We start from the raw sequence: 16,875 nt of genomic DNA, 5'->3' as shown, positions 1-16,875 counted from the left end.
TAGATAGAAGATAATCACATTGGACATCATCCCTATCCCACATGGAGCTCACAGAAGACGTATGGAATCCCTATTTTACAGATGAGGAAACTGAGGCAGAGGAAAGCGAAGTGACTTGCTCATTTTCACACAGTAGATCAGTGTAGTAGAGCCATACTGGTTAGAACTCAGGTCTCCTGACTCCCAATGGAGTTCTTTCCACTAGCACTTGCTGATTTCTCTTGTCTTAAAGAGCAGCAGTTTGAAACTGAGGCTTTGAAAGGTATTCAGAAACACAGCAAGGCTTAGTGGATAGAGCATGGATCTGGGAGTCAGGAGACTAATCCCAGTTCTGCCACATGTCTGCTGTGTGAACTGGGTAAATCACTTAACTTCTCTGGGTCTCAGTGACCTCATCTGTAAAAGGGGGATTAAGAGTGTGAGCCCCATGAGGGACAAGGACTGTGTCTAATCTGATTACCTTGTATCTACCCCAGAGCTTAAAACAGTGCTTGGTACATAGTAAGTGCTTAACAAGTACTATGATTTTTATTATTATTATACAGTCATTCAGTTCAGTAATCGTAAAAGAAAGTTGACTAGATTACTTAATTGTACTCAAGGTGGAAAATGAGAATGAGAAATATTTACCATCAAAATTTTCTAGATTTTGTATAAGACCAGACTGCTTAGAAAACATTTTTTTTCATAATAGGAAATTAAGAGGGACATACAGTAATTAAAATTGAATACCAAGGAAATTTTAATGAGCCATCTGTTGAAGACATTCCATATTTGAATACCACTTAATAACAAAGAATAACATTATTATTACCAACATTTGCTGAGTGCCAATTTTGCGCCTTAAGGAAGGATACAAAGAGCAGAACGTGCTCTCCTCCAGAAAGTTACAATGTAACAGTTCCAGAAAACGATTCCACCACACCCTCTAAACAGGAGATGGAAGAAGGAGAAAAGGAGCAGATAAATTGAGCGAGGCTCCCGATCTCAATCGCCATTTTACAGATGAAGTAACTGAGGCCCAGAGAAGTGAAGTGGCTTGCCCAAGGTCACACAGCGGACATGTGATGGAGCCGGCATTAGAACCCAGGTCCTTCTGATTCCCAGGCCTGTGCTCTATCCAACTACAACTGCCATCCCCAAGCCCGGGTTCAGTCATCCAAGACTGGTGTTTTAGAGATGCCCCTGGATGAGAGAGCCAGTAGGCCCAGATCTGTCCACATGTCATTCTTGGAAGCTTAAACCACAAGCTAGGTTTAAGGCTGAAGCCTTAAGGCCTAGTTCCTGGTTGGACTTTACTTCCACGCTACTGCCACTACCTTCTCTGCTACTTGGGCAATCTGCTTCACTTCTCTGTGCCTCAGTTACCTCATCTGTAAAATGGGGATTAAGACTGTGAGCCCCACGTAGGACAACCTCATGACCTTCTATCTACCCCGGACCTTTGAACAATGCTTGGCACAGAGTAAGCACTTAAATACCATAATTATTATTATTATTATTATTACTTTCACTTCCCCCCAGGCTGGTGCCCTGAAAGGCAGTCTTCAGCCTCTCTTCTTCCTCCCGCATTGCTTCTGCTCCTACTGTTCCTTCTGCTGTAGCTTTCACAGCAGCACTGTGCTGCAGGCCGTAAATGGGATTTGGAAGTAAAAATCTTCAGCATGGCTTCTTCATTCATTCATTCGTATTTATTGAGCACTTACTGTATGCAGAGCACTGTACTAAGCGCTTGGAAAGTACAATTCGACAACAAATGGAGACAGTCCCTACCCAACAAACAAGAGGCTCACAGTAGTGGGCCTGGGAGTCAGGAAGACCTGGGTTCTAATCCCGGCTCTGTCACATGTCTGCTGTGTGACCTTGGACAAGTTACTTCACTTCTCTGTGCCTCAGTTACTTCACCTGTGAAATTGGGATTGAGACTGGGAGCCCCATGTGGGACAGGGACTGCATCCTACCCCATTTCCTCGTACCCACCCCAGTGCTTAGTACAGTGCATGGTACACAGTAAGGACTTCAAAACCACAATTATTATTATCATTACTTCATTGGGCCTCAGTTATCTCATCTGTAAAATGGAGATAAGAATGTGAGCTCCATGTGGGGCTGTGTCTGACTTGATTAACTTGTATCTATCCCAGGGCTTAGAACAGTGATTGGCACATAGTAAGCACTTAGCAAATATCATAATGAGTATGACTATTATTATTATTGTTATGCACCATACTCCAGGCCCACCTCATCCTCTGTTGAATTCACAGCCCAGAAGGGGGAAGTCGTGGGCGGGAGGGAAAGAGATTCGGTCATGACTGCAAGGTTCAGAGTGAGAGTTGTTCTCTGCAAACACTCTCACCTTCACCAATTCCTTCAGTCAGGTCTTCCAGGCTAGACCAAACCCCCTCCATCAGTCTTCCCGAATACACCGAACTTCCCCCATCATTCCCAAAGAGAGACCCCATCAGGGATGATCTCACCAGAACCATAACAGGAGCAGAGGAGGCAATTAGAGGCAAAAGTAGCAGAGGGAGGTGACAGATTGCAGATAGCAAACCTTTAGCCTCTGGACATGTGGGCAGGGGATTGTGTCTGTTATACTGTACTCTACAAAGTGCACAGCACAGTGCTCATCACACACAGTAAGCACTCAATAAATACCACTGATTGATTGATTGATTTCAGCATCCAACTTGCCTCTTGGCAGATCATCTGGAGGAATACCAGCAACAGCATTCAAATGGGGGTGAAAGGGGGAGGGGAAGGGAAGGAGAGAGAGAAAACTGTTGAACCAAACTTGCCTTTGTGCCAATCCTGTAGTTTGTTTTTTAACGGTATTTGTGACGTGCTTATTATGTGTCAAGCGTTGTTCAAGTGCTGGGAAAAATACAAGATAATCAGGTACTACTTGGGGTCACTGTCTAAGTAGAAGAGAAAACAGGCATTGAATCTCCTATTTTGGCAGTTGAGGAAACTAAGGGACACAGAAGTTAAGTGATTTACCCAAGGTCAAAGAGCAGGCAAGTGGCAGAGCCTGGGTTTTTTTAATGGTATTTTTTAAGCACTTACTATGTGCTGTGCCAACCAAGCACTGTACTAAACACTGGAGAAGATACATGCTAATCAAGTGGGACACCATCCATGTCCCACATAAGGTTTACAGTCTTAATCCCCACTTTACAGATGAGAAAACTGAGGCACCGGCAAGTGAAATGACTTGCTCAAGGTCACACACAGCAGACAAGTGGCGGAATCAGGATTAGAACCCATGTCCTGTGGCTCCCAAGCCCGTGCTCAATCCACTAGGCCTTGTTCCTTCCCCACTTGCCTATGCTCCAGCCCTTGCAAAGTCATAATAATAATAATAATAATAATAATGGAATGTTAAGCGCTCACTATGTGCCAAGCACTGTTCTAAGCATTGGGGTAGATACAAAGTCATCAGGTCGTCCCACAGGGGGCTCACAGTTTTAATCTCTATTTTACAGATGAGGTAACTGAGGCACAAAGAAGTTTAGCAGCTTGCCCAAGGTCACACAGCAGACATGTGGCGGGGGCCGGGATTAGAACCCATGTCCTCTGACTCCCAAGCCTGTGCTCCTTCCACTAAGCCACGCTAACCAGCAGCAGCCTTCAGAGGCACAGAGCAATTGTCTGCTTCCTGATTCTGACTCCTAAACTGGGATCTAGGTCAAGCATGAAAAGACTGGAAAGAATCAGGTCAGTCCACATAAGATATAAGTAGAGCAGAGATGAGAAGCAGCATGGCTTAGTGGAAACGGCATGGGCTTGAGAGTCAGAGGACGTGGGTTCTAACTGCAGCACAGCCACATCTGCTGTATGACCTTGGGCAAGTCACTTAACTTCTCTATGCCTCAGCTACCTCATTTGAAAAATAGGGATTTAGACTGTGGGACAACTTGATTACCTTGTAACTTCTCTAGTGCTTAGAACAGTGCTTGGCTCAGGATAAGAGCTTAACAAATACCATTACTATTATTATTACTATATGAGAAGCAGCATGGCATAGTGGACAGAGCACAGGCCTGGGAGTCAGAAGGTCATGGGTTCTAATCCTAGTTCCCCACTTGTCTGCTGTGTGACCTCGGGCAATTCGCTTTACTTCTCTGTGTCTCAGTTACCTCTTCTGTCAAATGGGGATGGATACTGGGAGCCCCTTGTGGGACATGGTCTATGTCCAATCCGACTTGCTTGTATCCACCCAAGTGCTTAGTACAGTGCCTGGCACATAGTAAGCACTTAAAAACCATGATAATTATTATTATTAGAGTCTCATGTGTTTTGTGGGCCTTAATTAATGTCCATCTCCCCCTCTAGACTGCAAGCTCATTGTGGGTAGGGAATGTGTCTGTTTATTGTTGCATCGTTTTCTACCAAGCGTTTAGTACAGTGCTCTGCAAACAGTAAACCCTCAATAAATACAGCCAACTGACTGGGCTTCAGGTCCCTAAAGATGAACACAGTAGGACCCCAGTCTCAAGTCTCTTGCTCTGCTGGATCATCCCTAGCCTCTCAGAGGCCTCAGTTTTTCTTTTCTTTCAGGAAATTCCCTGAAAATACTTTACAAACAAGTTTGAGAATCCATGTGAGGGCACCTCATCCCCCTGTTCTTGTGCCACTGGGTATTGGGAATTTTCTTCCCCAAGCCTTTGTGGGATTACTGGGAACACAAATCTCCTTCTCTCAGATCTGCTTCAAGGCAGGAGAAAGAGGGTGTCATCATATGCCCCAAACTCAGTCTCAACGAGCTATTATTTTATGGCACCCCAAACCTTATGTATATGTGAGTTTCACAAGAAAAATATTTACCCAGTCAACTGATCTCATGCAATACACCTGCCTTTTCCTATAGGGTAGCAACTCAGGCTAAGGCAGTTCATTTTTCAATTTTTTGCAAAATCCTGCCATTGTTTGCACTCCAATACACTTCTATCACACTGCTCCCATATAATCTCAGGAACTCAACTGGCAGGAAAAAACCCAATGGGTCTGATTTCTTGTCATAATCTCTCTGAATGATCCAATCTGAGCATTCCAGGCTCAAAGAAAGGGATAAAACATCCCTGAAATTTTCAAAAAGAGGGTCCAAGGTAATAATAATAATGAAAAAAATTGATATAAGGTACTTAAAAGTAATAATAATAATTACAGTATCTGAAAGTGTTAAAATTGCTCTGAGTATGGTACTTAAAAATAATAATAATAATTACGGTATTTTTAAGTGCTTACTATGTATCAAACACTGTTCTAAGTGCTGGAGTAGATAGAAGGTTAACAGGTTGCCCCATGTGGGGCTTATAGTCTTAACCCCCATTTTACAGATCAGGTAACTGAGGCACAGAGCACTTAAGCAGCTTGTTCAAGGTCACACAGCAGACAAGTGGCAGAGCCGGGTTTGGAACCCACGTTCTCTGACTCCAAAGCCTGTGCTCTTTCCACTGCGCCACCCTGTTTCTCAGCACTGTATTAAGCGCTTGGGAAAGTACAATACAGCAATAAAGAGTGACAATCTCTGCTCTCAAAGAGCTCACAGTCTTGGAGGTGATGGGGGGGAGGATGGGGACACACATCACCCTGGATCTCTCCACTTGGCAGTCGCATGGCTCCTGTGGATGCTGCCATCTGCCCCCCCCCCCGCACTCCCCATTCCCCATCTTCTCTCTCGCTGCTTCCCTGGGATCCCACACCAGCTCCTCGCCTCATCGCCGCGGAACCTCCACTCTGACACCCCTTCCGCCATTCTGGAGAGATGGACAAAATAATAATAATGTTGGCATTTGTTAAGCGCTTACTATGTGCAGAGCACTGTTCTAAGCGCTGGGGTAGATACAGGGTAATCAGGTTGTCCCAAGTGAGGCTCACAGTTTTCATCCCCATTTTACAGATGAGGGAACTGAGGCCCAGAGAAGTTAAGTGACTTGCCCACAGTCACACAGCTGACAAGTGGCAGAGCCGGGATTCGAACAAAAGCAGCCGCAGCCCGGCCCCGCTTCCATAAAACCTCAGGAAGACTGTGGCAGCTACCACTGTAGGGGTCACCGTGGCCGAGGCTCTGAACCCCAAGGACCCTGAAATTTTGCTCCTCTAGTCAAGGAGCCCTACTGATCTTTGTTCTCATCTTCATGTTGTCTTAATGTTTTCTTTCACCTCTCTTTATGTCTTTAGTCACCTCCTCCCCTTTTAATTATTAGATGGGGAGCCCATCCCAAAAGGACAGAGACTCTTGCCTAATTCCCACCTGCAAAGTCTTTCCCAGTCGGCCCAAATTAAGAGCTTAATGAGAAGCAGTGTGGCCTAGGGGATAGAGCACAGGCTTGGGAGTCAGAAGGACCTGGGTTCTCATCCCGGCTCTGCACTTGTCTGCTGCTGTGTGACCTTGGACAAGTCACTTCATTACTCTGTGCCTCAGTTACCTCATCTGTAAAATGGGGATTGAACCCCCATGTGGGACAGGGACTGTGACCACCCAATTTGCTTGAAGCCACCCCAGCACTTAGGACAGTGCCTGAAACAGAGTAAGTGCTTAATACCACTCTTCTTACTTTTAATAACAACTATGACACTCATGATCTTTTCATGACCATTCAGGCTATTGCTCCAAGAGTAAATAAATAATTTACTTAAGGGAGACACAGAGATACCCTCCCAAGTAAACTCCTCTGGGATAGCTGCAGACACCAATCACTAGAAGTGGGCAATACAGCTAAGAGATGATATAAACCAAGCCCAACTGAGCTATCAAGTTGTCCCACCTATAATTTCACACACATGAAAATTCTGGTTTTCTCAGGCCTGAGAGCAGTCCCAAGTTGGTGTCCAACCATTATCCACTGTGTTCTTATTGTAGATACCGTCCAAGGGGCTTCACGAAAGGCAAGCTTGGAAAATGAGCTATTCTTCAAGTACTCACCCACTCTCCCAGTTTCTAAGTCTAAGTTTTAAGGTATTTTAAGGTATTTTTTAAATTCTGGCTTTATTAGTAAACTGAGTAACCAACCCACAGGTGAATCAGCCTCTCTGCCTAACTCTTTCAAACTTCCCATTAAACTGTCTCAGGGTTTAGTTGCCAAGGGCTCGGTAACAATTAACAGGCAACTAAGTCAAGGGTTGGTAGCCATGGGCACATAAGGCCTTCAGCTTCTAATGTACCCAAGGGCAGGGGAAGCAGCATGGTGTATTGGATAGAGCACAGACCTGGGAGTCAGAAGGTCATGGGTTCTAATCCTGGCTCCATCACTTGTCTGCTGTGTGACACAGGGCAAGTCGTTTCACTTCTCTGTACCTGTTACCTCATCTGTAAAATGAGGACTGAGACTGTGAGCCCAACATGGGACAGGGACTGTGTCCAACCCGATCTGCTTGTATCCACCCCAATGCTAGTACAGTGTCTGGCACATAATAAGCACTGAACAAATACCATCATTATTATTATTATTACTCTGGGTGGGCAGGAAGGTTGGCTCTACAATTACACCTCTTCCAAAATCCAAAATGAACTGCATGAAATTTTATTCCAGGAAATAAATCGTATTGGTGGTACAGTCTACCCACTCACCACTGAGAATTGGAGCCCACTATTTACTGCAACTTTTGCCCTGATCCTAGAAACCATCTGTCGATACCCTTCACACAACAATCCTTCCTGCCCTTGAAAACGTCAAACTCAATCTTCAGCCTTCTCTTCCTCAGGCCCAACAGATCCTATTCCTTTAACCTGCAGACCTTGAGCCCTGTGAGAGATGGGGATGGTGCCCAACCTGATTAACGTGGATCTACCATAGCGCTTAGAATGGTGATTGTCACATAATAAGTGTTTAACAAATACCATAAAAATAATAATAGTTATAATATCCATCCTCAGCATTTCCATATATTATTTGATTGCAAGTTCAGCTCTTTATTTTGACTACTGTAAATATTCTGTTTCTCTTTGTTTTGGGCTTCCGGAGCTCTTAGTGCAGTCAAACAATCAACAATATCTGAGCACTTAATGGGTGCAGAGCTCCAGAGAGTACAACAGAGGAGGTAAAAGTGATTCCTGCCCTCAAAGAGTTGACAACCTTGCAGGGCAATCAGTGAGACTCAATACAAACCATTATTACCAGTACTCTTACTATCACGATTTCATTCATTCAATCATATTTACTGAGTGCTTACCATATGCAGAGCCTTGTACTAAGATCTTGGAAAGTACAACTCAGCAACAGAGAGAGACAATCCCTGCCCAGAACGGGCTCACAGTCTAGAAGGGGGGAGACAACATTTCACCGCACTATGATTTTAGGTGACCTGGAGTAATTGTACAAAGCATTGTCCTTAATGTCTCCTTCACCATAGCCTGGAAAGTTCTGAATAAGATTGTAAAGTCCTAAGAGACAGATCTGTGTCGTCTTCTTCTTCTGTAAACCTTCAAATTCCTAGAAGGCCATTCTGCAAAACACCCTTCAATACTTAATAAATCAGCAAGTATTTAATGATTAACGGCTATGCTTCTATACTAGAGAAGACAAGCAGCGTGGCTCAGTAGAAAGAGCACGGGCTTGGGAGTCAGAGATCATGGGTTCGAATCCCTGTTCTGCCATTTGTCAGCTGTGTGACTTTGTGCAAGTCACTTAACTTCTCTGTGCCTCAGTTATCTCATCTGTAAAATGGGGATTAAGATTGTGAGCCTCATGTGGGACAACTTGATTACCCTGTATACCCCAGTGCTTAGAACAGTGCTTTGCACATAGTAAGCGCTTAACAAATACCAACATTATTATTACTAAATTTCCTGGGCATCTGGAGAATATGTTAAACAGTAGATAGTCCCCCTGCTCAAAAGGGCCTCGGAATATAACATGGGAGACAAGGTGGTAAAACAGACAATCCACAAAAATGTTGGACAGGTTGAGTCACGGAGTGTGTGAAGTGTTTTACGGTATTTTATGGTAACTGGCACTGAGAAGCTAAGCGACTTGCCCAAGAGCACCCAGCGGACAAGTGGCGAAGCCAGGATTAGAACCCAGGTCCTCTAACTCCCAGGCCTATGCTCCTTCCTCTAGGCCACACCATTTCCTCTCTTAAAAGCATTGAAAGCATGCCTTATTTCTTTTCTTGTCTTTTTTGGAAGGGCACTGAGTATGATAGAAGGGTAATGCTGGATAAAAATGTTGAAGAATCCCAGGGTTGGAACCTCAACAAGAATCATCTCACCTTGAATTTCTAGAGCACCTTTTATTTTTCCAAAGTACTTTCAAATCCATTCTCTGCATTTTAACCTTTGTGGCCGATGGAAGAGGGCACATATGCCATCCCCATGCCATTCCCACTTTCAGAATAGGAAGCTAAGGCACAAACAGAGACACTGCCCTGAACTAAGTTTTCACTCGGCAAGTTTTAAAACTTTAATTTTAACATTTTCCAACCTCCACTTACTCCAGCACTTTCTGTTTTATGTCTCAGAGCGTATCTTTAAGAGGCTAGAGATCTTCTGCCCATGGGCCAGAACAAGCAGTTAAATTAATGGTGGTACTGTACTACTCAAAGCCCAATCGGCTAAAACAGGCGAGAGGGCGTGTCCATGTGTCCCTCAGCTTGTTTTAACAGGCCAAACTGAGCTCTGGCCCATAAATTCCCTAAGTGACTGCCTAATTCCACCCCGGCTGCTGGTATTTTTCTAAAATGGTACATGAGCTCAAATTTGCTCGGCTTACTAATGCCTCTTAGCAGAAATTTAATCGCTTTTGTGAGGCTCCTAAATACATTTGCCGCAAATTCTTGAACAAAACAACAGTTTAACTCCATTATCTTTCTGAGTGGGATGACAGCAGAGGCAGGTTTGGGAGGTACTTACTGAATCTGCAACAGAGCTGAACTCGAGAGCAGCGGAAGTAAATCAAAAGCAAATGCTTTCAAAAGGAAAGTCCATGGGAAAGACCAATTACACAAACATGGAAAGTTTAGTCCAGAATTTTGTTCAAGTACTTCTTTCATCTGGTGAGCTCTTTTTTCTCCCCTTGCAACATCTGCCCTAATTACGTCTGTCTGATTAAGTGTGGTTGCTTACAGACCAGCACTTAACACTATAGGTTACCTTACAGTCAACTAAAACACCAACAGCCATACATTCCAGGCAAGGGGAACCAGGGAAGCAATGTAATTAACAACATCAGCTGCTAAATATATTCTTCAACAAATTACCTTAGGCCCCACCAATTTCAAGAGGAACAAATTAATGCACACAGGAATGAGGCCATTAATTCTCACTGTCACCCACACAGTAAAAAAATGAGAAATGAACTCAGGATTCTTGCATTCCACTGTCTCTTAGCAGTCCACGCACTATCCACAAAAACTCTTGGTCCTTATTTTACAAATAAGATAGCTGAGGCCCAGAGAAGTGAAGTGATTTGCCCATGGACTCAAAGCAAATGGCAGAACCAGGACCAGGACCCAAGTTCTTCCGACTTCCTGGCCTGTGCCCTAACCACTAGACCATGTTGCTTCTCCACTGAGGGAATTTTTGTGGTAGCGAAAAATCATCCATCCTGTCGAACTCCAAGGAATCATTTTATGCAATAAAGATTTCCCACCCAAAATATTTCCCAAGGTTGAAAATCTTGTACAGCACCATCAGTAGAATAAAATAAATTTTATTCCAGCCACTATTTCTTCCTCTGCTCAAAAATACAAGCAAAAATAACCATAATGCTTAATCAGGAACTTCCAAGTTCCACCAGCAAATCCACTTGCAGCACTAAAGAGGATTTTGATTTTAAACGCTTTTAGGACCAGTAGTTTGGGGCCACAATTGTTTTGCATACTATCGCCCATTACAAAATAAGGATTATAATAATAAAAGTATTTGTTAAGCACTAACTATGGGCCAAGCACTGTCCTAAGCACAAATATGAGATAATCAAGTCTGACGCAGTACCTGTCCTACACAAGGCTCACAGTTTAAATGGAAGCAAGAACAGATGAAGAAATTCAGGCACAGAGAAGATAAATGATCTGCCCAAGGTCACAGAGCAAGCAAGTGGCGGAGCTGGGATTAGAACCCCAATGTCCCGTGACTCAAAAACCCAGGCTCTTTCCACCCTGCTTCTCATAAAACACCTGTTAGCAGCAGCAAAGAACCAAACCCTACCCGCTGAAACCTTCCAAGAATCCATTCCGGGTGAAACAAGGCTCCATGGTTCATTAGATTAATTGCTCTCAGAGATAATTCCTCTCAGGGAATTTCTTTCAACTTCAGGACTGTGTCATACCCAACAACGTATACTGAGAGTAACCAACTCTGAAGCTTGCTTTCTATTATGACAATGGTACCTCAAAATCAGTGATATTTATTGAGCGCTTACTGTATGCAGAGCATTTTGCTAAGCACTTGGAAGCAAACAAGAGAACTGGCACATCCATTCGCTGCCCATAATGAGTTTACAGTCTAGGAGGGCCCAGTCAGAAGTCAATGCCTGGCCCTTGACCTGCAAATTAGCGGCTGAGTCTTAGGCTTTCCAAGCAGTCTAAATTGTGCATACCAATTAATCAATCATATTTATTGAGCGCTTACTCAATAAAGCAGCGTGAGAAGCAGCGTGGCTCAGTGGAAAGAGCACGGGCTTTGGAGTCAGAGGTCATGGGTTCGAATCCCAGCTCGGCCACTTGTCAGCTGTGTGACTTTGGGCAAGTCACTTAACTTCTCGGTGCCTCAGTTACCTCATCTGTAAAATGGGGATGAAGACTGTGAGCCCCACATGGGACAACCTGATTCCCCTGTGTCTACCCCAGCGCTTAGAACAGTGCTCGGCACATAGTAAGCGCTTAACAAATACCAACATTATTATTATTATTTTTACTGAGCCCCATGGGGGAGATATGTAGACTCTTCTCTCTACCCAGCAAAGGGTACTCATGTGGCAAACTGTAGCAGCCATACCCAGCTCAGCCCAGAAAGGATTTTTTTTTAATGGTTAAGCTCTTACTGCTTGCCAGGCACTTTACTGAGTGCCAGGGTAGATACAGGCTAATCCTTTAGACTGTTAGCTCATTGTAGGTAGGGAATGTGCCTGTTTATTGTTATACTGTATTCTCCCACGTGCTCAGTACAGTGCTCTGTACACAGTAAGTGCTCAATAAATACGACTGAATGAATGTTGCACCCAGGCTATGTCCAAAATGGGGTTTATCTTAATCCCCATTTTACCAATGAGGTAACTGAGGCACAGAGAAGTTAAATGACTTGTCCCAGGTCACAAAGCAGACATGTGGTGGAGCTGGGATTAGAACCCAATTCCTTCCTACTCCCAGGCCCCTGTTCTGTTCACTAGGCCACGCTGCTTCTCCTGAGGGTGTTCAAGCAGTGGCATGGGTATTAGGTTCTTAAAAACACTCAGTAGATCCTATTCAACAGGGTACTCCTGTTGCTGTTTATCTGCAGGCTGCAACTGATCCGACTTTCATAAATGACCAAGTTACCACTGTGATTCCACTGGAAGAAGGGATAAAAGAAAGAAGAGCTATTCAACTGGATATAGGTGCTGCCTCTAAAATCATCTTTAGCCCTCCGGTTAGTGTTTTTTCACCCAGGGATAACAATGCCTTCAAGAGGCTGATGTATTCAGTTACTGTTTCAAACTAAGCACATGGAAAACAACCAGGTGAAAGCTCCTAAGACGACACAATGAAAAATGGGAACCCAAGTTCCAAGTTAATGCGTTCTCCTCTTTACTTAGCTTGCATGGCAAAATTCTCCATGGTGTTTTATAACTCTTCTGGTAAAATACATGTACAGTTCGATTAAGGAAATATACACCCCTGAGGACTTCAGTTTCATGAAACCCTGAAGCCTAGCAGATAACCAACTCAGTTGAAAATGCTCTGTTGACATTTAGTGGAACAGCTCCTAGTAACATTTTTAAGAAGTGGTAAATTCCTCAGCTGCTCTGGAAGGCCCCATTTTTGCTAGATGGAAATCCAAGTTCCAATTATGGAGGAGGCACAAACAAATGTGTGTACGGTGAGAGAGAGAGAGAGATGGTGTGTACATGTGTACATGAGCACACAAGTGCGAAAGAGAGAGAGAGCAGGGGGAAATATTTCAAGACAAGTCACCTTTGGAAGATGAACACAGAAAACAAACCTCCATCTGGGTTTGTTTTCCTATTTTTAAAAAGCAAATAAACAGAGCTCCAAGAGAAGCTTAAGCCTCTGAAAAGAAATAGCCCACTTCCTAGCACGTAAGAGTCCCCAACCATTCTATCACTACCCCTGCACATTTTACAGAGACAAAGAAAAAACCAAACAAAAAACAAACAAATCCTAGCTAATGCATATACTCTGGCAAAGCTCTCTGCAACTTTGTAAACTACACAGCTCCCAGTAGGCTGTCTTAAAAGTAGGGGCCTCGACTTTTCAGTCTCTCAGAATCCTCAGTAAAAAAAGTATTTTAGAGGTAACAAACTGAACCCTTGGTGACAAACTCATCACAGAGTTCATCTACTTCCATGAACCGAAGACAGCAACAGACCACACTTTGGATCAAGCTTCTGCTTCATTTTTATACCACTTCCCTTTTTTCAGACTTATGTGTGAAAAGATCAGATAGGTAAACAACAGTATTTCCTGAGTGCTTACTGTGTGCAGAGCACTGTAGTAGGGACTTGGGAGAGCTCAATACAATAGAGTGGGTAGACACAGTCCCTGCCTGCATGGAATTTACAGTCAAGAGGGGAAGACAGACACAGAAATAAAGTACAGAAGGATATGAACATAAGTGCTATGGAACTAAGGGTGGGGTGAATATCAAGTGCCTAAAGGATCCAGATCCACATTCATAGGTGATGCAGAAGGGAGAATAAGTGGGGGAAATGAAGGATTAGTTGCAGAAGGCCTGGTGGAGATGTGATTTTAGTAGAGCTTGGAAGCGGGGGAGAGAGGAGGTCTCTCATATCAACGGGGATGGAGTTCCAGATTAGAGGGAGGGTGTGGGCAATGTGTCGGTGGTGAGGTAGACGAGATCCAGATACAGCAAGTAGGTTGGCAGTACAGGAGCGAAGTGTGCAGGCTGGGCTGTAGTAGGAAATCAGTGAGGTAACGTAGGACAAGAGCTGACTGAGTGCCTTAAAGCTGATGGTAAGGAGTTTCTGTTTGGAGTGGATGTGGATGGGCACCCACTGGAGGTTTCTGAAAAGTGGGAAACATGGACTGTTTTTTTTTATTATTTTTTTTTAATAGGAATGATCTGGGCAGCAGAGTGAAATATGTACTGGAAGGCGGAAAGACAGAAGGCAAAGAAGTCAGCAAGAAGGCTGATGCTTAGTCAAAGCTGAATACAATGAGTGCTTGGATCAGTATGGTAAGCAGTATGGATGGAGAAGAAAGGCTGGATTTTAGAGATATTGTGAAAGTAGAAAGGACAGGATTTTATGACAGACATAATATGTGGGATGACCACATCCGACTCGTTGAACTCCTCTCTGTACACCCCTGAGCTTAAAAACAGAACCTGACACACAGTAAGCAGTACCAAATACCATAATTACAGTTACTGTTATTCTTATTGAATGATAGAGGTGCATTGTGGATAATGCCGAGGTTACGGGCATTATCAGGTTAAGATGCGTTCTTCTGCTGTAATACCAAAGGCTATCTTTCCCCTGTAAACCAGTAAAATGGGATTGGGTATTGATAACAAGAGTTATATTGGAATAGGATTCCAGAGCTGTGCATTGATTAAACGTACCACTCCTGGGAAAGATAATTTTCTCTCAGTAGATTGAATTGTGTACTACGTCGCCTTGAAAGCGAAATCACCTCAGCAGAGATTTGATCAAAACTTTTCTGGAGGTCAATGCCTTATATAATGAACGGCAACTCAATTATATTCCACCCGAACTCAGACATCTCATATCCATTTTACAATTTAAAGGGCTTCATGAGGGCCAGTTGAAGAGTGTTTCGGGCTCTCTGAAGTTTACCACTAGACTCGAATGAAGCCGATGAGTTCCTACAAATAATCAGGAGTACTGGGGCTCTGCTTTTTACTGTGGTGTACCGTTTGAAGATGTTATTATCTCATGCCTGTTGAGTCAGTGTAGTCTGCCAATTCCTAATCTCGGTTCAAAATAGGAAACCTACAAAAACTTCCTGGCTCGATTCAGTATGTCATTTTCCATCTTTAAACACCTATTTTTTCATCCATTTTCACCTTTTCCTTTCCTTGGAAAATGTAATATGGTGAACCTCATTCTTAACATTAAGGTATTAGAGACATCACTCAATCATAGCTTCATGGAGTAAGTTTTTTATGGGTTTTTGTGTGCATTTTGGTTACCCATGCATACTTAGATTCATGTACCCACAAAATGAACAAAATAAACATAAGGGTCCTTTTGTCCAATGAACTGTCTCCTGATTCCCAAGCTCTTGCGGAGACTCCAATGGAAAAGACTCTTGCATACTCAGCAGAGTAGACACATATAATAAAAAGTAATCGAGAAGAATGAGTTACTCACCGGGTTTCTGGATTGTAGCCCAATATATAGAAAAACGAATCCCCTCGGGCTTTGAACTCTCTAGCAGCAAATATGTCAGAAAAATGGGATATGTTACACTTCCCCCTGAAAAAAAGAAACCAAAAAAGAATCAGTGCCGCACAATGGACAAGTGTTTGTTATTCAAAATAATCTCCTGGGAAGATTCCTCAGAAGGTAATTCAGGACCAACTAATTTAGGAAATCCTTAGGGTCCATCTTTTCTTAGCAAAATGGGAATCCTGAGGTTCACTCGAGAAAAGGAAGGCTTAACAATTTAGTATTTCCTTTTCCTTCCCCTACTCACCTTTACAGTGTCTGATTTGACCTCATCACTTCAGTCCTTAAAAAAACAATCAACTATCAATCATATTTATTGAATGCTTACTGTGTGCAGAGCACTGTACTAAGTCCTTGGGAAAGTACAAAACAACAGAGGTGGGAGACACGTTCACTATTCATAAGGAGCCTACAGTCTGGAAGGAAAGATGAACGCTAATATAAATAAATAATGGAGATGTTCTTTAAGTGCTGTGAGACTAAGTGTGGGATGAATAAAGGTTCAAATCTAAGTGCAAGTGACACAGAAGAGAGTGGGAGAAGAGGAAATGAGGGCTTAGTCGGGGAATGTCTCTTGGAAGAGATGTGCTTTTAACATGGCTTTGAAAGTGGGGAGAGTGATCGTCTGTTGGATATGAAGAAGAAGGGAGTTCCAGGCCAGAGGCAGGATGTGGAGAGGGGTCAGAAGGTCATGGGTTCTAGTCACAGCTCTGCCACCTGTCTGCTGTGTGACCTTGGGCAAGTCACTTAACTTCTCTGTCCCTCCGCTACCTTATCTGTAAAATGGAAATTGAGACGTGAGCCCCACATGAGACGGGGACTGTGTCCAATCCGATTTGCTTGTATCCACTCCAGAGCTTACTACAGTGCCTGGCACATAGTAAGTGCTTAATAAATACCAGAATTATAGATAGGTTGGCATTAGAGAAGTGTGCATGCTGGGTTGTAATATAGAATCAGAGAGGTAAGGCAATAATGATGGCATGTATCATCATTACTAAACGCTTAGTACAGTGCTCTGCACACAGTAAGAGCTCAATAAATACGATTGAATGAATGTGTCAAGCACTGTTCTAAGCGCTGGGGTAGATCCAAACTAATCAGGTTGGGCACAGTTTCTGTCCCACATGGGGCTCACAGTTTTAATCCCAAGTTTACAAATGAGGTACCTGAGGCAAAGAGAAGTTAAATGACTTGCCCAAGGTCATGCAGCAGCTAATCTTCACAGAACTTCAGAAAGCCCATCAGCAAACTATGCTCTGGGGCAGCAGGGAAAAGCAAG

At 43.5% G+C, this 16,875-nt stretch overlaps 1 protein-coding gene across 7 annotated transcripts in view; it reads right to left on the bottom strand.

The window, feature by feature from the left end:
• The window catches only part of RERE (arginine-glutamic acid dipeptide repeats), a 517,539-nt gene that overhangs the window by 202,962 nt on the left and 297,702 nt on the right, over window positions 1-16,875 (bottom strand). For all 7 annotated transcript variants that reach the window (XM_029066878.1, XM_029066882.1, XM_029066881.1 and 4 more), the window contains one exon: window positions 15,516-15,620. In XM_029066878.1, coding sequence (XP_028922711.1) covers window positions 15,516-15,620 — 105 coding nt within the window. The remainder of the gene's footprint in view (window positions 1-15,515; window positions 15,621-16,875) is intronic.

Source organism: Ornithorhynchus anatinus, chromosome 5, assembly GCF_004115215.2.
Source record: "Ornithorhynchus anatinus isolate Pmale09 chromosome 5, mOrnAna1.pri.v4, whole genome shotgun sequence".
NCBI lineage: Eukaryota > Metazoa > Chordata > Mammalia > Monotremata > Ornithorhynchidae > Ornithorhynchus > Ornithorhynchus anatinus.
This window is presented reverse-complemented; position numbering and strand designations above follow the sequence as displayed.